At 40.5% G+C, this 22,310-nt stretch overlaps 1 protein-coding gene across 2 annotated transcripts in view; it reads right to left on the bottom strand.

Annotated features, from left to right (window-relative positions):
* atp8a1 (ATPase phospholipid transporting 8A1) overlaps nt 1–22,310 on the bottom strand; it is a 269,218-nt gene that overhangs the window by 218,905 nt on the left and 28,003 nt on the right. For both annotated transcript variants that reach the window (XM_078399210.1, XM_078399200.1), the window contains exon 2: nt 271–385. In XM_078399210.1, coding sequence (XP_078255336.1) covers nt 271–385 — 115 coding nt within the window. The remainder of the gene's footprint in view (nt 1–270; nt 386–22,310) is intronic.

Below are 22,310 nucleotides of genomic sequence, written 5' to 3'. Positions count from 1 at the left end.
GGTTTACCACTACAATGTTCCCTCTTTGAGAAATTTTGGTTAAAATAGGCATCATTTACAATTCAATGCTTTGTTCATTTACAGGTAGGATGTTCCCTCGTGAAAAATATTACAACGTTGGTCAATTGCATAGTGTTGAATGACAGTTAACAGTGGATTTTTAATGTCATATTCCAATAAGATACAAAAGCAATATTTAAATTAAGTATTGAAGGCAAACAAACTGAACACATTTAGATTTTTAACAAAAAAAATTGAAGTTATTCATACCTGACATGGTTATTACAAAATTTTACAAGTTGAGGTCGGTTGATAAATATTACCCTCATATCTTCTTGATCAGCCAATGAGGTTTTCTCCGAGGTATCCTCTGCTTTTTCGTAACCTATATAAAAAGGAACAAAGAGTATGTTCTAAATTTAAAGACCTATATATTGGGTAATGCCCACATCATCTTCAGCACATAATGACTCCCTTCAGTGCCGCTTGGCACCTATAATGACAACTTTCTCCTGTCTGCTCCACCCAACAAATCCATTTTTCCAGATGTTATGTGCAACTCTCTGGCATTCTGATAAAAGGCTTAATTTTCATCTGAACTATGGAGACCGTGATTGCAAATAACCATTACCTATGACACCAAACCCAGGACCAGAAGATGAATATTGAATCCGTAAGGAAAATATAAACAAATACAGGCAAATGGGCGTTATGTGCTTGAAAAGCAGTGTGTAAATTAAAAAACTCTCAAATCAAAAAGCTTGTAAATCAAACATATGCCAGGCACCGCACGTGACTCTGCTGCCATATGTTGCCAGGCATAAATTTGAGTGCATTATTCCGAAAATAGGAGCGCATAAATGAAACTTGGTAGTAATTAAGCACGCATAAAATGCCAGGTGCCTGTACATCCCTTCGAACAACAGACAGCCAAACAAAAATCATCTAGTCCAGTGTCAATCAGCACGCTTTATAATGAGCTTGGCCAAATGAAAAAAAGGGCTATGAAGGGAAGAATGTAAAAAAAACCATTTAGAGTTCTCCAGATTAGCAGCCAAACCAAGAGAAACACTTCAAAGTTGACAAGATGAACACTGGATGGAGTAGCCTCTAGGACTGCATGATCTTGATTCAATTATCTTAACATTCCTAAAAATGTCAATAAATGTATTCTTTGTAAAAAAAAAGTCAACTCTCTGACAATATTCTTTATTGCAATCACCAGCAATAACATGAATACATACGAGGACTGATACCTTCCCAGCAGGAACTAACCAATGGTGCTGAAAATACAATCCCTGCCACCGTTTTCAATGTACCTTCCTTTTACAAAATGCAAGAGAACCATCCAGGTTCTCTCGAGATGCTGCCTGACATGCCGAGTTACTCCAGTATTGTGGCTTTAAAAAAAATGTAAATCACCATCTGCAGTTCCTTGTGTCTACATCTTGCTTCTAGATTCATCTACCATACCAAACCTATGTGACAAGAGCAGAAAGATGGGCAGTATCAGATGACAGCTATTCAGGGACATTTCAAAAGTGATATGAATGCTGGATTCTCAAACACACTTCACGCATGCTGGGATGAATACCCAATCTTCCACTCTACCTCATTGCACTCTTCTGCATTTTCACTACAGCTCTAATACTATATCTGCACTCTGTATCTTTTCTCGTTTGCCCTACCTCATGTACTCATGTTTGCTTTGTGTGCTATCCAGGGGGAAAAAAAATGTTTTGCTCTATTTTGGTATACGGGGCTATAATAAACCAATGAGGCAAAATGGGTCATTGCTGATCGGCCCCAAACTCAATGGGCCAAAGGGCATGTTTCCATGTTGTACCTTTCTTTGACATTTATGATTAAGTAATAAATGTTGGCCTTGCCAGCAATGACCTGATCTGAAAAAGAAAACAAAAAAAACTTGGAACATCTTACTGATATTAAATGAGCTGTACAAAACACCATATATATTTCAGAGTAAAAGCAACCATTTCAGCATAAAAACATTTTATAAAATTGAAAGTATAGATTAGTTGTTTATTGTCATATTGTCATATTGTCATATGTCATATTGTCTATTGTCATATGGTCATAAGCGATAGGAGCAGAATTAGGCCTTTCAGCCCATCAAGTCTGCTCCGCCATGCAATCATGGCTGATCTATCTCTCTCCTAGCCCCATTCTCCTGCCTTCTTCCCAAAACCCCTGACACCCATGTATTGAGGTACAGCAAAAAGTTTTTTTTGGTGTGTACTATCCAGTCAGTGGTGAGACTATACTTTATTACTAGAGCCAGGATGTTTAGGCGCTAAAAATCTCTGAAATAGGCAGGCAAATAGGCATAATTACAAAAAAGGCACGAAAAAGGCATTTATTGACAAAAAAAGGCATAAAAAGGCATGCATTTCCACCACCAAAATATGGTTTAAAATGACAATATAAAGGTATACTACATTAAATGACCAAAGTTGCCTGGTTGCACATAATTACTAGCATTTTTTTCAAATTATCTGGTGTTAAACTATGGCGTCTGTCAGACAGAATATGCTTCAGTTGGGAAAAAATCTCTTTTTACCCCAGCTGAGGTCACTGGTGTATACCCGAAACAAGCTACAGACTCTATATTCATGTCAATATCTTGTGCATAACAACTACCTTTGAGAACTTTAGCTATGTTTTGTATTTCTTCAAGATCTTTGTTACCTAAAATCACTCTCTCACATTTTCCTTGTATGTCCTTACCTACATCGTCAGGAACTTTACGAATATCGTCAGTTACTTTGTTGAAAAGCTGCAAGTTATTCACTAATGTTTCACCACGTTTCTCAAGGGAAGTGATAGCTTGTGGGAAGTTTGCAAAATTGGAAGCAATAAACACAAGATTGCGGTGGAGGGACTTTTTCTGCATGATTTCACTGACGATCCTGACTGCAGCAGATTCTTCTTCAAAACAGTTGACGACTTATTTTATCGTTTCCAAATTTGCAGCATAGTAGAGTACAGCAGAGAGCCAGGTACCCCACGTAGTCAAAATGGACTGAGGAGGTAGCGGAATCTCGGGTGCCATTTCCTTGAACAACTGCACTGCTTTGAGGAAGATTTTCTTGACATTGGAAACTAGGCGATTGACATTTGGAAACAAGCTACAATTCTATGGAGTCCGTGAGCTAAGCATGTCAAATGCAACATTTTGGGGAATAAAACTTTAAGAGCACGAGCAGCTTTTTTCAAGTACGGAGCTGCATCAGTCACAAACAGATGAACATTTTTGTGTTTTATACCTTCTGGCCAAAGTACAAGTGAAGATGTAAACAACTGAGCAATAGTTGAGCTGTTTGACTTCTCCAATACTTCCGATGTCAACAAATACTCCTTTGATGGTTGACCTGCCTCCAGTGTACCGATGACCACACTGGCAACATATCTTCCCACAGCGTCGGTTGTCTCGTCTATTGAGATCCATATTTTGTTGCATGCAACTTCATCTCTAATGTTCTGCACAACAATGTTGAAGTTGCTGTCAACATAATTTTTCCATAATGATGATTCGCTTGGTATATGTTCCTCTGTATATTTCTCTAAAAAACCTCCAATGGAGGAGACAAATCTCCTCCATGATAATTAACAGCAGTGCCCACAAGAGTGCTGGTTGTGCTCAGGACATGCAAAGAATTGGTGATAAAAGTCAAGCCCAACAGATCAAGGATGTTTAATGAGGAAAGCTAAAATTATGCCAACTGAAAGTCAGGAAACAATGTGCATTTTATAACAGCGTGCATGTCATGCAACATCCTAAAATACAGTTCAACAGCTAAATAAGCCAGTCATTAGGATGCATATTGGACTATTATTCCACAAACTCCAGGTTTGCTCTCCTGTTAAATGTGAAAATGTCAGTAAAATCAAAAGAAAAACTACAGATCCTAAAATCCGTGTCTACGGGTACAGATGTGAGGGATTATGGGGAGAAGGTAAGAGAATGGGGTTAGGAGGGAGAGATAGATCAGCCACGATTGAATGGCGGATTGGACTTGATGGAACAGATGGCCTGATTCCACACCTATTATTTATGAACCCTGAAATAACAGAAAATGCTGGAAAAAACACACGGATCAGGTAGCAACAAAAATAATCTGTTTAGTTTAGTTTATTGTCGTGGGTACCGAGGTACAGTGAAAAGATTTTGTAGCGTGCTAATCAGTCAGCGGAAAGACTATTTATGATTACAATCGAGCAATCCACAGTGTACAGATACATGATAAAGAGAATATTGTTTAGTGCAAGATAAAGTCCAGTAAAATCTGATCAAAGATAGTCTGAGGATCTTCAGTGTTATATTGAGGCTCAGGGCCACTCTCTATTTGTTGATAGGATGGTTAAATTGTTTGATAACAGCTGGGAAGAAACTGCCCCTGAAACTGAAGGTGTGCATTTTCACACTTCTCTATCTATTGTGTGATGGGAGAGGGGAGAAGAGGAAGTGACCGGGCTAAGACTCGTCCTTGATTATGCATGCGGCCTTGCTGAGGCAGCATGAAGTGAAGATGGCATCAATGGAAAAGGGTTGATTTGTGTAATGGCCTGGACTGCATCCACAATTCTCTGCAATCTCTTGCAGTCTTGGATGGAGCTGTTCCCAAACCATGCTGTGTTGTTTCCCAATAAAATGCTTTTTTGCGATGAATTAAAATTCCATATCGAAGACCCTTGATCAGATCATGGACAGAGTGAAATCAAATTTGTTGTCCGGAGCAATGCTGAGGGAATGATGAATAAAATCTCAGTGGATCGACAAATGGTGAATTGCACTGTTAGAAACATATTGTACTTCGTCTCTATTATGTGTTTTAATAGTGTGGGTGTGGGACATGCCCAGCAATCCAAGATATACCAAAGGAGAGAGAAAAAGTAAGGCAAATATCAGATGTTTGACAAGCAAAAAGAGCCAATTCTTATGCGGACAAAGAATGAGAAAATTATCTAAAATGTTGGTGAATTCAATATTGCATCTGAGAATTGGAATTGGGAATGCTCACATGGAAGATGAGGTGCCGTTCCTCAAGTTTGTATTGGACTCCATTCTAACAAAGCAGGAGTACACAAACAAAGAGGTCCCAGTTGGAGGGGGATGGAGAATTATAGAGGCGGGCAACCAAGCTCAGGGTCATTCCTGCATACTGGATGCCGACATTCTGCCAGGTGATCACCCAATCTGGCTTCAGCTTTTCCAGCGTGGCTGTGACTGCAAGTGAACTGTTACTTCAGCTGAAAAGACTGTGGGAAGGCAAGATGTGAAAGGACAAATGCTGTAAATACTGTGATTGCGGATAGTTCCACAACATGGTAAGAGGAGGGTGGCAAGTTGGAGTGGACCAGGGAGTTGTACAAGGAGCAACAATTCCTTTAAAATGCTAAAAGTGGAGAAGGAAATATTTCTGTTGGGATTTTTTGTTGGAGCTGTCAGGAAAGGAGAAAATACCGTGCAAATACCATATAAATGGAAAAACAAGTTTTATTTTGGATCAATACAAATCAGTATAGAAAACTATTTGGGGAATTCAAACTATTCTTATGAAAAGGAAAATGGAGAACTGTTTTGACTTAAAGGTTAGCTCAGTACACGACTGACAAAAAAATCCAAATCGATGCTTTGAAATGATATTATTGCTAGTAAATTGTATGTCAGATAACATTATACAATGGTAAATTTAGGTGAGACCACAATCAATCTTAGTACAATCACAGTACAAGAAATCTTTGAAAAAACAAGTATTAGGATACTGAAATTGTAGAACTCTAGAAGTCAGAACCACACAACTGTCATTACAATAAGCAGCAACTGTGAAGATGTTGGGAATGGATCCCGTGACTCTCCATACACACCCTACCCAGATGTAGAGAATTGATCTTGATGTGCCTTACACTAGAAAATCATTCTGCAAAGTGGAGCAGGTCACAAGCAGTAAGTGGGTCTCTGGTGGCAGATCCCAAGGGCCTGCACCCAATGGCATTTTGAGAACTTGTTGATGTCAAAGGCAACTGAACTACTCCAACACATCTGACAATAAAGTTATAGAGTTAAGCATTGCATAAAATATAAGCCACTGACATATTGTATGTATGGAGAATATGTAATGTACATAATTTTTAATGCAGTTTTCTTAAATGCATGAGAGCGCTATATATTCAAGCAACAAAATAGTCCAGCAACACAAACAGATCCAGCCAGTAAACAATTTTGTCCATTGATTGTAGCTGTTTACCAACGAGAGTATCAGAGGCATTTAGAACCAGTTCAAGTAAGCTTAATTTTTTTTTAAGTGAATTACAAACAAAGGCTCATAAATGAAAACATGAAGTTAAACATAGACAAACAATCTATTTACATGCATTTGCTTTCTCATTTAATGCTGGCACACTAATTATGCCAACCAGCGGTGAGCTCAGCAAACTGAGCAACAAATGGGAATATCCCATTACTGTTTACTCTGTGAGCTTCATGTGAACATGACTTTTCATTGCACCCTGGTGTATATGACAGTAAACTAAATTGAATCTTTCATGATCAATAGATAACTCTCAAAGCAATTGACCCCCTTGCAGTAGTCGATGGTGAACCATCCCTGCTTCCAGTAGACTTTGTACATTTTATTTTGGGAGAAAAAAATTGTCTGGATTATTGGCTGGGTAAATGTAAAAATTGTCCCTAGTGGGTGTAGGATAGTGTTAATGTAAGGGGATCGCTGGGCGGCACGGACTTGGAGGGCCGAAAAGGCCTGTTTCCGGCTGTATATATATGATATGATATGATATGATAAGCTATTTATGTGTGGAAGATTTGCTATCGACAGATTTCTTGTCAGAAAGTCTTTTCTCTTTAAAATGCAAGTATCACATTTTATCGACCAATTTGACTTTTTTCATCTTTAAAGCTTCATTAATGACTCTCCAAAGTATTCACCAGAGTCAAGTGTTTTGATATTCATCTATTGATCAGAAAAAAAAATCTATTTAGTTTACTGCCATATGACAGTATGTCAGGTGCATTGTCAGGTGCAATGAGATGTCATGTCATGTCCATGCGAAACTCAGAGTAATCAGTAATGAGATATTCCCATTTGACTTGATACAAAAAATGTTATCAAAAGATACAAAATAGTCTCTGGATACCATCAATCTCAGAATTGGATTTCAGATATTCCCCAATAGTTTAAAACGGTAATGTTTCCCACAATAGATTAGAGTTTCGCATTTAAAGGATACATCATTCTCCACAAACCCAACTGAAACGTTGGGAAGAAAGAGGCTTTTCTCTCTAATTTAGATGTTTCATTTGGGGGAGGCAGAGAGTAGTGAGAGCAGAACTAAGGGCTCCATCGATAACAGAAGGAGGAAATAAGGTTTATTGAAGAAAGAGGACATTTTGGCTGTCCTACATATTTCAGCCTTGGGATTTTCTTTCATCTCGACTGTTGGTGTTTTGTGGCCTCTGCTCCTCTAATTTATTTAAGTACTTCCTAGAATTATATAATCAAATTAGAAATGATCAGAGTCTGAAATACTAAGGATCAGGGAAATAATTTTAAAAGCCAGTTTTAAAGTAATCAAAATTCTTTAAAAGCCTAGCTTAAAAACCTATTCTTAAAAACCTGCATTTCTCCAAAAGACTATCAACACTAAATATGAAGAACAATTCCAAGACGTTTGTGTGGGAAGTGTTGAATAAATAATTGACCATAGACAAATCAACCAGAATGACGAAGAACTAACTCTGTAGGTTGAAGAAAGTGAATGGTCTAATTAACCAAATATAAAAATAGACTAGGTAGGTTTGACAAAATGACATGGAAAAGTGCAGCTGCCGGCAGACTTCCGGTTGAACGAGCCACGAGATGGCAGATTAGGGTAAGAGCTCCCGACATTTTGAGTTAATATTTACCCACTACAACTCGAATATTTCCAAAACTTTTGTTGCAGTTTAGTAAATATTGTGGGTCAGGATTATGCCTAGAGGAAAGAGTAAAAAGTCGACGCAGATGGAGTTTTTCGATGGTGAGGGAGAAGGGCCTAGCCGAGCCTCCTCAGCTAGCAGTGCAAGGGAGGACGATGATAAACAATGATGCACCCAGATAAGGAACGAGAGAGAGCGGACCTCAGCCTCATATTGAAAGAGTTGAGAGAGTTTAGAAAGGACAATAGTGAGCAGCTGAACGGAATTCGGGAAGAAATTACTAAGACGAACTCCAGAATCGGGGAGGCGGAAGAGAGGATTGACGCGGCTGAAAACAGGCTACAGGTGGCAGAGGACGTGGTGACGGAGCTGCTGCAACTCCAATTATACCTAGATGCCAAATTGACGGATATAGATAGCCGCTCCAGACGTGAAAATATCCGAATTCATGGAGTTAAAGAGGGAGCAGAGGAGAACTCCCCGTCAATGGTAGATTTTGTGGAAAGTTTGTTGCGGGAAGGACTGGGGCTCCCGGCCGCCTTTAAACTACGGGTAGAGAGAGCGCACCGAGCTCTGATGTCGAATCCGCCCGGGGATGCCTGACCGAGGTCCATGGTGGCCAAGTTGTCAAGTTACAGGATGAAAGAGGAGCTGTTTAGACTGGCCTGGCAGAATAGAGGATTTCAATACCTCGAGAAGAGAGTTAACCTGGATCACGATTATGCGCCAGATGTGTTAAAAAAACGGAGGGAATACACCGAAGCGAATAGAATCCTGAAGGGGAAGAAAATCAGATTTCAAACTCCATTTCCGGCCAAGTTAAGAGTTTTCTACCAGGAGGGAACAGTGGTATATGGATCGGCGGAGGAGGCGACGGAGGATATGGCGAAGAGGGGACTCCCGGTGTCGGTCATCAAACACCCAGAGTCCCTTTTGGAGCGGATCCAGCATCTCACTTGGCGTAGTGCCGGGAGACCGGGGAACCGGGAGAGAACGGTCAGGAAAGTGGATTTCAAGGAAAAGTTACAGGCTTTTAGACGCCAGGACTTGGGATAATGACTGAACCGAAAGGTTCGAACGGCAGAGGTGACCAAAGGAAGCGGGTGAGTCGAGTTTTGATGTTAGGGAGTTTCAGGACCCGTCTCCCATCGGAGGACAGACTTTAAGGCCTTGTTTTTACTCGTTACATTAAACGAGCATGGTATAGGCTATGAACATGGATATTACGTATATGTCGGGTGGACTCTTCTAACCGGATAGCCGGATAGATGGACAGCTTTGGAACGGAAGAGCCACCGTTAGAAGACGGCCCTCTCCCACCTGTCAGGGGGAGAGGCAACACCTCAAAGCCCTCTCACCATCAGGGCTTTAATAAGGTCAAAATCAGGACCCCACAGTTGGAAGTCCGTTTATTTACTTTAGTGTCATTATTGTGTTTTTGTTCTGTAGTTGTTTTTTGGGGGCTGTTTCGTGCATGGATACTGGAGCTGGTATGGTTTATATACTTTTATTTCTTCTACTTATTGGACACTAAATGCAAGCAGTTAAAATAGTAACTTATAATGTGAATGGCCTTATCAATCCTATTAAGAGAAGCAAGATATTAACCAAAATAAAGAGAGATAGAGTCGAGGTGGCCTTTCTACAAGAAACACACCTGTCTGAAACAGAGCATGCTAAACTAAAACGACTGGGCTTTAAACATCAGTACTCCTCATCATATAGTGCTGGTCATAGGAGGGGGGTGGCAATATTAATCTCTAGCAATATAAGTTTTGATCCCACCTTTGAAAAGAGAGATCCAGAGGGGAGATATATCTTCATGAGAGGTAATTTAGGCGGCTCATTGGTTACTCTGTTAAATATTTACGCTCCTCCCAACTCGGATTGGAATTTTTTTTAAACAAGTCAAGTCAAGTCAAGTCAAGTCAAATTTATTTGTCACATACACATACACGATGTGCAGTGAAATGAAAGTGGCAATGCCTGCGGGTTGTGCACAAAAAGAATTACATTTACAGCATATAAATAAAGTTAATAAGTTACTATTAGTGTCGACAAAAATTTAGTCTCTGGGGTTATAAAAGTTGACAGTCCTGATGGCCTGTGGGAAGAAGCTCCGTCTCATCCTCTCCGTTTTCACAGCGTGACAGCGGAGGCGTTTGCCTGATCGTAGCATCTGGAACAGTCCGTTACTGGGGTGGCAGGGGTCCCTCATGATCTTGCTTGCTCTGGATCTGCACCTCCTGATGTATAGGTCCTGCAGGGGGACGAGTGTAGTTCCCATGGTGCGTTCTGCCGAACGCACTACTCTTGCAGGGCCATCCTGTCCTGGGCAGAGCTGTTCCCAAACCAGACTGTAATGTTGCCGGACAGGATGCTCTCTACAGCCCCAGAGTAGACGCAATGAAGGATCCTCAGAGACACTCTGAATTTCCTCAGTTGTCTAAGGTGGTAAAGGCGCTGCTTAGCCTTACCCACCAGTGCGGCAATGTGCGTTGCCCACGTCAGATCCTCTGCGATGCGGACTCCCAAGTATTTAAAACTGCTCACCCTATCCACAATAGACCCATTTATCTCCAGTGGCGTGTACGTCCTTGGATGTTTAGCCCTTCTGAAGTCCACAATCAGCTCCTTTGTTTTAGTGACATTCAAGAGGAGGCTTTTGTCCTGACACCAGAGTGCCAGATCAGCCAACTCCTCCCGGTAGGCCTTCTCATCGTTGTTGGAGATCCGGCCCACCACCACAGTGTCATCAGCAAACTTGATGATGGAGTTTGAGCTGAACCTGGCCCCACAGTCATATGTGTACAGGGAGTACAGTAGGGGGTTAAGGACGCAGCCCTGGGGGGATCCTATGTTCAGGGTGAGGGAGCTAGATGTGTGTTCCCCCATCCTGACCACTTGGGACCTGGCAGTGAGAAAGTCCAGGACCCAGGCACACAGAGGGGTGCTAAGCCCCAGTTCCAGCAGCTTGTCAACCTGTCTGCTGGGGACTATTGTGTTGAATGCTGAACTAAAGTCAATGAACAGCATCCTCACATAGCCCCCCTGGGGGTCAAACAAGTGTTTGATTTGATAATATCTGAAACCCAGGGAGTATTAATCTGTGGGGGGGATCTTAATGTTAGATTAAATCCTAAACTGGACTCTTAAAATGTTCATATAGCTCAGCCGAAATTGATAAATAAAAAAAATAATTTGGCAATGAATGATATTGGATTAATTGATGTATGGAGAGAACTAAATTTGTCAAAACGAGATTACACATATTTTTCTAATCCACATTTGGCATATTCTCGGATTGATTATTTTCTTACCTTTGGAAAATACCTTCATAGGGTTGTAAGCTGCGAGGTGGGGAGCATGGACCTTTCAGATCATAGTCCTGTGTATTTAAAACTATTTCTTGATCGGTATCAAAGAGACACTTTATGGAGATTAAATACATATGTACTGACTCATATGAAAGAACAGATTAAGAACGATATTACAGAGTATCTGGAACTAAATGACAATGACGAAGTTTCACCTCTGATACTGTGGGATGCATGTAAAGCGGTGCTTCGGGGCAAGATAATAGGATACAGTGCTCACATAAAGAAAGCTAGACATGAAAAGTTAGATCGGCTGCAAGTGGAACTGAAACAACTGGAACAAAACCATAAGTATACAAATGATCAAAAAATCCGAGAACTACTTGTGAAGAAGAAGAATGAAATAAATGATATTTATACAAAAGATATAGAAAAAAAGTTGATTTTTGTAAAACAGAAATATTATGATGGGGGAGGAAAAGCCAGTAAATTATTAGCCTATAAACTAAAAAAACAACAGGCAGAGAATACAATTCATAAAATAAAACACCCTGTAACTAATTTTACACACTATAAATTGAAGGAAATACAAAATTGTTTTGATATATATTTCAAAAGATTATATTTACAACCTCAAATCAGTGGGGAGAAAATGGAGGATTTCTTTAAGGAGATTCATTTGCCAAAATTGACCAGTGAACAGAGTAAGTCCCTTGTAGCTGAAATAACAGAGAAAGAAGTTAGGTCGGCTATAGTACATCTTAAACCAAATAAGGCCCCGGGCCCAGACGGGTTCCCTTCAGAATGGTACCGGGTAATGGTGGACTCATTGGTCCCTACGTTACAACGTACTTTCAATTGGGTTCTCAAAGAGAACGTAATACCCCACTCCTGGAAGGAGGCAGTAATCTCATTGATTCCGAAAGAGGGAAAAGATAAATCTGTATGCAGTAATTTTAGGCCAGTGAGCGTACTCAACCAGGATTACAAAATTTTTACTCACATACTAGCCAAACGATTAGAGTGTTTGCTACCACAAATTATTAGCCTGGATCAGACAGGGTTTGTTCGAGGGAGACAAACCCAAGACAACATTAGAAGGACATTGCACATAATTGACCACATAACAAAATTTAACTTAGAAGCAGTCCTAGTGGGGTTAGATGCTGAAAAAGCTTTTGATTGTGTAAATTGGTCTTTTTTGCTTAGAGCTTTAGATAGATTTGGATTTCACAATACTTTTATTAAAACAATACAGGCTCTTTATGATAGCCCAAGTGCAAGAATTAAAATTAACGGAGTAGTTTCAAAACCATTTTTGCTAGAAAGAGGAACAAGACAGGGATGTCCAATCAGCCCCCTTTTATTTGCGGTTTTTATCAAACCTTTTAGTCAGTGGATTATCCAGAATAATAATATCAAAGGAATAGTAATGAAAGGAGGGGAACAAAATATTTCCTTATTTGCCGATGACGTATTGGTGTATTTGTCAGACCCTGAACAATCTTTGTTACAGTTATTTTATGTTTTGGAACAATATGGATCCTTCTCTGGCTATAAGTTAAATGTTATAAAAACACAAATTCTTAGTTTCAAATATAGCCCCTCAGTAAAAGTAAGGGAAAAGTTTAACTTGAGGTGGGATGCTGAATCCATGAGACATCTGGGAATAAACATTCCAATAGATCTGACTAAACTGCACTTGCTTAACTACCTCCCATTGAACAATAAGATCAGGGAAGACATTAGGAGGTGGGACCTAATACCTTATCTTAATTTTGGATCTCGTATTGAATCGGTCAAAATGGTTATGTTACCGAGGCTGTTGTATCTCTTTCAATCACTTCCACTAGATATATCAGACCAACAATTTCAAGAATGGGATAAACATATCTCGAGGTATATTTGGCAGGGACAAAGACCAAGAATCAGATACCAGGGGTTACAACTGACCAAAAATAAAGGTGGGGTTGCACTCCCGTGCTTGAAAGACTATTATGCAGCTGCTCAGCTGAGAACATTAATTTATTGGTGCAACCCCGACTATTGTGCTAGATGGAAGGAGATTGAGATTGCTATAACAGAGGAATTTCCGATTCAGGCTGCAATCGGAGATAAGGAGTTAACAAATAAGTTAATTAATTTGGGAAACTCATGGATTCGATTATCACTTAAGGTATGGAATAAGGTCGTTACCCAAAATCATCTGAGGGATGCTGTGAAGGTTTTGAGATGGTGCACGTTTGATCCAGATTTTGTACCAAAAAGACAGGACACTAGTTTTAAAAGATGGAGTTCTCAAGGTTTGACATCATATTGCACATTTTTACATAAGGGGTCTATGAACAGCTTTGAGAATCTGAAGAGGCAATTTGGTTTGAATAATGATGATTTCTATAGATACCTTCAAATTCGCCATTATATAGATCAAATACAAAAGGAATGTGCAGAAGTAAAATGGGATAATATTTTGTTAAATGTATTTATTGATGCTTACCATGGAGGCTCAAAACAGAAAACCATCTCAAAATTATACAAGGGTTTACGGCAGAGAAAAGGCAACTCACTGTATGTAAAACAGAAATGGGAAAGGGAAGGTAATCTGGTTCTAAAGGAAGAAACCTGGGAGAGCTTATGTGAGATACAATGGAAAACTTCAAGTTCAAATGTTTGGCGGGTGTTTTGCTGGAAAACCCTTATTAGGTTTTTTATTACACCAGTTCAAAAAAGGCATTACACAAATTCTTCTTCATGCTGGCGACAATGTGGGTGCCTTGAGGCAAACCATTTTCACATATTTTGGTCTTGTGTATCAGTGATCCCATTTTGGCAGGAGGTTCATAAAGTTTTACAAAAAGTTTTTTATATGGATATTCCATTTAAATTTGAGTTTTTATATTTTGGTGCTTTACCAGTACAAAATGCTTCTATTAGAGATAAGTATCTTTTCCAGATCTTAAGTGCTGCCAGCAGGAAAGCTATTACTAGGAAGTGGTTGAAACCTGGAAAACCTAATGTGGATGACTGGATTAACATTGTATATGATATTTTTATAATGGAAAGGATAACTTTTGCTTTAAGATTGCAACAGGGAATATTTTTGAAAAGGTGGGAAAAATGGATGTTGTACATCATGCCCGTACGGCCATCATTTGTTTAAAGCGGATCTTTGTATCCTACTTCCGTGTCCTATCTCATTTTCCTTGATTTCATACCGCTCCAGAAGTAGTGATGAAATATTATAGAGGTATACCCCAAATGTTGGTTTTAGTTGTTTTTGTTTTTGTTTTTGTGTGTAGTTAAGTTTTGGATATGATCAAATGTCCAGTAAGTCATTACCCATCCTTGTAGTGCTTCCAATACCTGTGGTATGATTTATTTTGGGATATGCAGTATTTGTTAACTAAGGAGGGTTTAAGGTGAATGAGAATGTGTATCATTGCGGAATGTATGGAACTGGAAAATAAAAATAAAAATAGAATTATAAAAATAAAAAAATAAAAAAATTAAATTAAAAAAAGGAAAAGTGCAGCTGCAGATGTTAAGTGCCTTCGGGCAAGGTTCAAGGCGGTGAGGTCTGCTTTCTAATCAATATCTCGTGGAGCTCAGAAGTGGCAGTCCTGGCGAGCTCATGCTCCCTGGGCCTGGAATATCTGACTGTGAAGTGCCTTCCCTTCTACCTGCCGAGAGAATTCACCTCAGCTAACCTGACAACAGTCTACATTCTCCCCCCCCCCCGGGTGAACATCACGCTTGCTCCGAATGAGCTTTACTCTATCAACAGCCTCGAGCCAAAACACCCCGAAGACTTGGTCATTGTAGCCGGGGACTTCGATCAAGCCAACCTCAAGTGCTTACTGCCAAAGTACTATTAGTATGTCTCATCCCATCAGGGCCCAGAACACCCTGAACCACTGCTGCATATCCATACAAAATGCCCACCACTCCATTCCTCACCCACATTTCGGGAAATCTGATCACCAGCTGTTGCCTACAAACAAAAACTGAAGCAGGAAGATCCAGTACAGAAAGTTGTTTAATGCTGTTCAGAGAACATAGATGACATCCAACTTGACTGCTTTAAGTCAGTGGACTGATCCATATTCTGCAGCCAACCAGAATGAGTACGCCACTGCCATGACTGATTTCATCAGCAAGTACATGGAGGAGTGCATGCCGAAGATGACAATCCGAGTGTTCTCCAACCAGAAACCATGGATGAGGTACATTCCCAGATGAAGGCCAGGTCCGCAGCACACAAGTCAAACAATACCAAGCAGTACAGTAAAGCTCGCAGTCATCAAGAATGCCAAGAGAAATGACCGGGTCAACTCGAGTCAGAGTATAATCATTCAGACACCGGAGACTGGCAAGATCTGAATATTATAACTGGTTGCAAAGCGAAGTCAGGCAACATTGCTGGTGATAACAACATAATGCATTTTATGCTCACTTTAAAAAGGCCAATGGGGCAATGTCATCCACCACCAAGACGTTTGCCTCTTCCCAGGGTCACTATTACAGAAGTTTGATCAGTCTTCCTGAGGGTGAACCCACAGAAAGCAACTGGCCCAGATGAGTCCCTAGCCACATCCTGAGGAAATGCACAGACCAATTAGTGGGAGTGTTCACAAATTGTCCCTGTTCCGTTCTGAGGTACCCACCCGATTCAAGATGACCACTATCATCCTGGTGCCGAAGAAAAGCAAGATCTCACACCTTAACAACTACCATCATCCTGAAGTGCTTTGAGAGGCTGGTTATGGAATGCATTAAATCCAGTCTACTATGCACCATTGACCCACTGCAGTTTGGCAACCACCACAACAAGTCCACAGCTGATGCCATCTCCCTGGCCCTATGCTCATCCCTGGATAAGAGAGGGACCTTCCTCAGACTTCTATTCATAGACTACAGTTCTACTTTCAGTACTGTTATCCCATCCAAGCTCGGCTCTAAACTCGTGGAACTTCGAATCAGCTCTCAGCTCTGCAACTGGATCCTCGACATTCTGACCAACAGACCATAATCAGTGAGGATTTGTGCCAAATCACCCTCTATGATAATCATCAACACTGGGGCCCTGCAAGGGTGCGTTCTCAGCCGCCTTCTTTACTCTTTATACATCCACACCCACGACTGTGCAGCCAAATACAGATCCAACTCAATTTATATATTCGCAAACCACACCACTGTAGTGGGATAGATATCAAATAATGACAAAGTACAGGACGGACATTAAGAATCTTGTAACCCGGTGCCAAAACTACAACCTTTCCCTCAATGTCGGCAAGACAAAGTGATTGTGATCGACTCCGGGAAGCAAAGGGGTACACATACATTGTGGCGCTGGAGTAGAGATGGTTGAAAGCTTCAAGTTCCTAGGAGTAAATATCATCAGCAATTTGTCCAGGATGCCCATATTGGAGCAATGGCCAAGAAAGCACACCAACACCTCTACTTCCTAAGAAGCCTTAGGAAGTTCAGCATGGCCCCAACAACTCTCTCCAACTTTTTCAGATGCGCTTAGAAAGCATTTTATCGGGATGCATCACAACATGGTTTGTGAACAGCTCTATCTAAGACCACAAGAAATTGCAAATAATTGCAGTCCAGACCATCATGCAAACCAACCTTCCTTCCATTCACTCCATCTACACTCTACGTTGCCTCGGCAAGGCCAGCAGCACAATCAAGGATGGTTTCAAGCTGGATACCCCTCTTCTCCCCTCTGGCAAGAGGTATAGATGCACCTCCAGATGCAGTGACTGTTTCTTTCCAGCTGTTATCAGGCAACTGAACCATCCTATCAACAACTAGAGAACGGTCCTTACCTACCAGCAACCTCATTGGAGACTCTCAGACTATCTTTAATCGGACTTTATCTTGCACTAAATTGTATTCCCTTTATCCTGTATCTGTACACTGTGGACAGCTGATTTTAATTATGTAGAGTCTTTCCGCTGACTAGATAGCATGGAACAAAAATGCGCGGTACACATGACAATAAACTAAGCTGAACTAAACACAATTTACTTCTCAGTGCATTAATACTGACTTGAAAAGTGGAAGAGGCAGTAAAAGTCTACAAGATTCAAAAGTTACCTGGAGCAGCATAAATGTGAACAAATGCTTCCTACAGGCACTGAAAATAGGCGAGGCCCTTCAGTAGTATAGTGTGGGGAGGTTACATAACAAAATTAGAAAGCAAAGAGGTCATAAAACACTGCCAGACAAGATTAAGCAAAATCGCACCAAGACTTTTTAAAAGTACAAAAAGAGCTCATGGGTTATCAAGGAAAAAGCAGGGACCAAAGGGGCAATCTATGCATGGAGTGAGGAGGGTGTGTGTGAGGTCAATTGAATACAGACAAAATATATTCAATTAAGAAAGACAGCTGCAGATTTCAATGAGGGAGGGAGGGTGAACATATTCTAGAGCATGTAATATTAAAAAGGAAGATTTATTAGACATCATGTTAGTTGATAAATCCCCAAAGATTAAAATTGCTGGAGCCCCGGCAAGAGATTTTAAAATCTATATTGGCCTCGGGTGAGGTTTAGGTTTATTTTTGTCACTTGTACCATGGAACAGTGAAAAGTTTTGTTATGCATGTGATCTAATCAGATAATACCATATACCCAAATACAATCACGTCAAAGTCAAGAACAATGGGTAGAGCAAAGGGGAAGATAGAGTGCAGAATAGTTTTCAGCAAATGTAGTGCATCAGATCCATAGACAAAGTCCAATGTCCACAATGGGGTCAATAAATGAATTGGGCAGTACCCTAGCTTATGGAAGGACTGTTCAGAAGCCTGCTAACAGACGGAAAGAAGCTTTTCCCAAGTCTGGTACGTTCAAGCTTCCGTACCATCTGCCAGAAGGGAGAAGGGAGGAGGAAGAAATTGTGGGGTGGGACAAGTCCTAGATTATTGTGGCAAATTGATGACAGCAAATAGGGTATCTTTACTCAAGGGCAGTAGGGATAAGCTATAAGTATAGCTCAGTAAGTCTATTGTCAGTGGTAGAGAATTTAATGGAAAAATTCTGAGTTACAGGATTAATTAAACAAGGCAAAGGTGGATCAAAGACTCAGCATAGCTTTGTTGGTGGAAGATCCTGTCTGACTCATTTGAATGAAAAGATAGTACATATATTGATGAGGGCAGTGCGATTGACATTGTCCACATCAACTTAAGGACTTTGAGGATGGCTGCTCTAAAGGAAGCAAAGACAGGTTGTAAAATTAGATCTTTGGCGTGGTAATGAGAGATCAAGGATGATGGTTGCTTGCTTTTGTGATTGGAAACTTGTGGCCAGTGGTGATCAATGCCAAGACCCATGCTGTTTGTCACATACATTAATAATTTGCATAAGAATATAGGAGGTATCATAAGTGAGTTTGTAGATGACATGAAAATTGGTGTCTGTTGATAGTTAGAATAGTCTCAGGTTAGTTTAGTTAATTTATTGCCACGTGTGCAGAGGTACAGGTAAAAGCTTTTTGTTGTGTACTATCCAGTCAGCGGAAAGACACTACATGATTATAATCAAGCCATCCACAGTGTACCGATAAAGGATAAAGGGAATAACGTTTAGTGCAAGATAAAGTCCAGTAAAGTCTGATTAAAGATAGTCTGAGGGTCTCCAATGAGGTAGAGGATAGGTCAGGACCGCTCTCTAGTTGGTGGTAGGACAGTTGTTACCTGATTACAACTGGGAAGAAACTGTCCCAGAATCTGAATGTATGCGGTTTCACACTTCTTGCCTGTAGCTCTTGCCTGATGGGAGAGGGGGAAAGAGGGAGTGTCCAGGGTGAGACTCGTCCTTGATTATGCTTGTGGCCTTCCGAGGCAGCGTGAGGTGTAGTTGGAGTCCATGAAAAGGTGGTTGGTTTGCGTGATAGCCTCAGCTGCGACCATAATTCTCCACAATTTCTTGGTCTCCAAATGGTAAACTGCTCAAGAGCAAAAATTGGATGGAATTTAATTGAATAAATGATTGTATTGAAGTAATGCATTTTGAGAGATTTAATAAATGATGGGACATACACCATGAAAAGTAGGGCCCCAGAGAGTACAGAGGGAAAAAAAAAGGACCTTGATGCACTAGTTCATAGATCCCTCAAGATAGCAGCACATTTTACAATGGTGGTGAGATCAGCACACAGGAACATTCTGCCATCCAGACCAGAAAATACAAGAGCACAAAGGTCATAATACAACTTTATAAAACTTTGGTTAAGCCACAGCTGGAATATTCTGTGCAATTCTGATCACTGCACAATAGGAAGCGATTATACTGGAGAGGATGCACAGAAGATTGGCCTGATGCTGCTAGGATGGAATGTTTCAGTTACAAGGAGAGACTGCATGGGACATAAATAGGGCTGATTGTAGGAAACATTTCCACAGAGATGGAAATCCAGAACTACTGTCTGAGTTTAGAGTAGAGGGCAAGGGGTTTAGAGGAGTTTGGAGGAAGTTTGTTTTTCCATTCAAAGGCCAGTTGCGATCTGAAATGCCTGGTCTGAGAAGGTGGTGAAGCAGGTAGTCTCACCATGATAAATGTTAACGAGCACTTGCATCACCAAGAAACAGATGGAAACAGTCCAAGTTCAAGTAAATGGGATTAATATAGATGGGTGCTTCATAGTCAGCATAGACATAGGGGGTCAAAGGGCCACAGTTGATTCAATCTGTCAAAGAGTTCCCTACAATCCGTCCTCTCTATTCCCTATATTTTGATGAGTGGAAATGAGCAATATCACTTCTGCCAGGTATAATTCTTGGATGTAGGCAAGTAGATTTTATAAGCACATTAGCCTGTAATATTCTTATTTACGTTGTCGTGATTGTGTAGGATGATTTCCGAGTGAAATAATTAATTGTACAAGTTCTGGTTACATAAACTAACACTGTATAAGCTACAGCTTTAAATGTATTCTGTGAATGAAACTTGGAAAAACCTGCTGGGAGACATGCCCAATAGAGTGTTTTGGTAAGCCAAAAACAGGAGTCTCAAAAATTCAGTGCTGGCTGTTCATGCTAGATCAGCCAGCTACACAATATTTGACAGAAGAATGGGAATTGATTTATTACTTTGAGAACCGGAAGACAAAGGTAAAGGTATGACGGGAAGCATAAGTCATGGAAGTATGGAGGTGTGGTTGAAGGAACGACGACCTTTCCTCGCCCACATGCAAGGTGCTGATACGGCATGGAGAGCTAATGGAGTAAGAGAGATGTTCACTGGCAATAGTAAATTATGGTCACACCATTCATTATCTGTTAACCCTCATGTTTTGTTTTTTTTCATCTGTGTTTATATATTTTTTTAAAGTGCACTATAGAAACGGAGAGATCCTCTTGTCAAAAATTCTCCTTATCAATTGAAAAAGACTTGCTCTATCTGCACCTCCAAATTCAGACTCGTGCTTGACAATTTTGGATCACTCAACTCACCATCCCAGAAAATTAACCGAATGATTGTTCTCTGCATGGCCTCTAACTTAATATATCTTTCCTTAAAAATTAATGTAGTACTCTTGGAACTATCATGCTGGCACCTGAAAAGTTGTAATAAAACTTTATAGTACTCCTTCATGTCTTGCAACAAAAAAAAACATTCTGTTATCCTTCCCAATTACTTCCTGTACCCTTATGCTGACTTTATACTTCATGTACTAGGGCCTACAGAGCCCTTTGTACTGCAACAGTGACATTTTATTCCATTTAAATAACTTGCCTTTTCCTTCTTCCTTCCAAAGGGAGTAACCTCTCATTTTTCATGATACATGACATATGCCATTTTCTTGAAAGCTCTGTGCCTTACTCACAGCATGCTAACCCGTGTAATTACAAATCAGCAGCAAGCACCATGCAGTTCCTTCTTCCCGGTCATTAATACAGATGATAAATAGCAGAGGACCCAGCACTTATCTTGCGGCATCCCACTGCCCAGTGACAGTCAATCTGTAAATCAACCATTTATCCTCACCATTTTCCAATTAACCATCCCCCTTTCTTGCCAATATATTAGCTTCTCGAACAAAAAACACTGGATCCATGATTTCCCCCTTTATCCATTCTGGTGGTTACATTCACAAAGAACACTCACAAATGTGTCAAATACAAATTTCCCTTTCATAAGCCACACTGACTCTATTGATTATCCAGCTGTTACTGTTATATTATCATATTTTGAAACTATGTTGTTGTGACATGCCATTTAAAGTGTTACACACTCAACGCTCCGCACTGACATCATGCTACCAAGTACGGTGCAGAAGCCATTAAATGTGAACCACGACACAAAAGTGCTGTTTTCTGTTCCTTTTTATTTGGACCGCAATCACAAAACGTGAGTTACTTCCTGAGTTATTCCAGAATTTCCCAATGGCAGGCTGACTGCTCTTTAATTTCCTACTTTCTGTCTCCCCGATTTCTCCATTAGTGATAATAGATTTGAAAGTGCTTAAGAGATGCACATTTAACATGGAACAGTATGCACAGGAACAGGCCTTGGGGGAGAAATCTTGTATTGTGTATTAAAGACCACGTGCATTCCACAGCGGCATGGTGGCGCAGCGGTAGAGTTGCTGCCTTACAGCGAATGCAGCGCCGGAGACTCAGGTTCGATCCTGACTACGGGTGCTGTACTGTACGGAGTTTGTACGTTCTCCCCGTGACCTGAGTGGGTTTTCTCCAAGATCTTTGGTTTCCTCCCACACTCCAAAGACGTACAGGTTTGTAGGTTAATTGGCTGGGCAAATGTAAAAATTGTCCCTAATGGGTGTAGGATAGTGTTAATGTACGGGGATCGCTGGGCGGCGCGGACCCGGTGGGCCGAAGGGCCTGTTTCTGCGCTATATCTCTAAATCTAAATCTAAAAATCTAAAGTACCAAGCTGAAAACAAGAGAAAGACAATTAAGACTTAGTGAATCCCCTGATCGAACATGTCCATTACTTGCTGCCAAGAGCCCAGGTGTCTTTCATCCAATTTAAAGTCAAGATTCTACTGTGAATATTAA

Source organism: Rhinoraja longicauda, chromosome 1 (assembly GCF_053455715.1).
Source record: "Rhinoraja longicauda isolate Sanriku21f chromosome 1, sRhiLon1.1, whole genome shotgun sequence".
In the NCBI taxonomy this organism is placed as follows: domain Eukaryota; kingdom Metazoa; phylum Chordata; class Chondrichthyes; order Rajiformes; family Arhynchobatidae; genus Rhinoraja; species Rhinoraja longicauda.
This window is presented reverse-complemented; position numbering and strand designations above follow the sequence as displayed.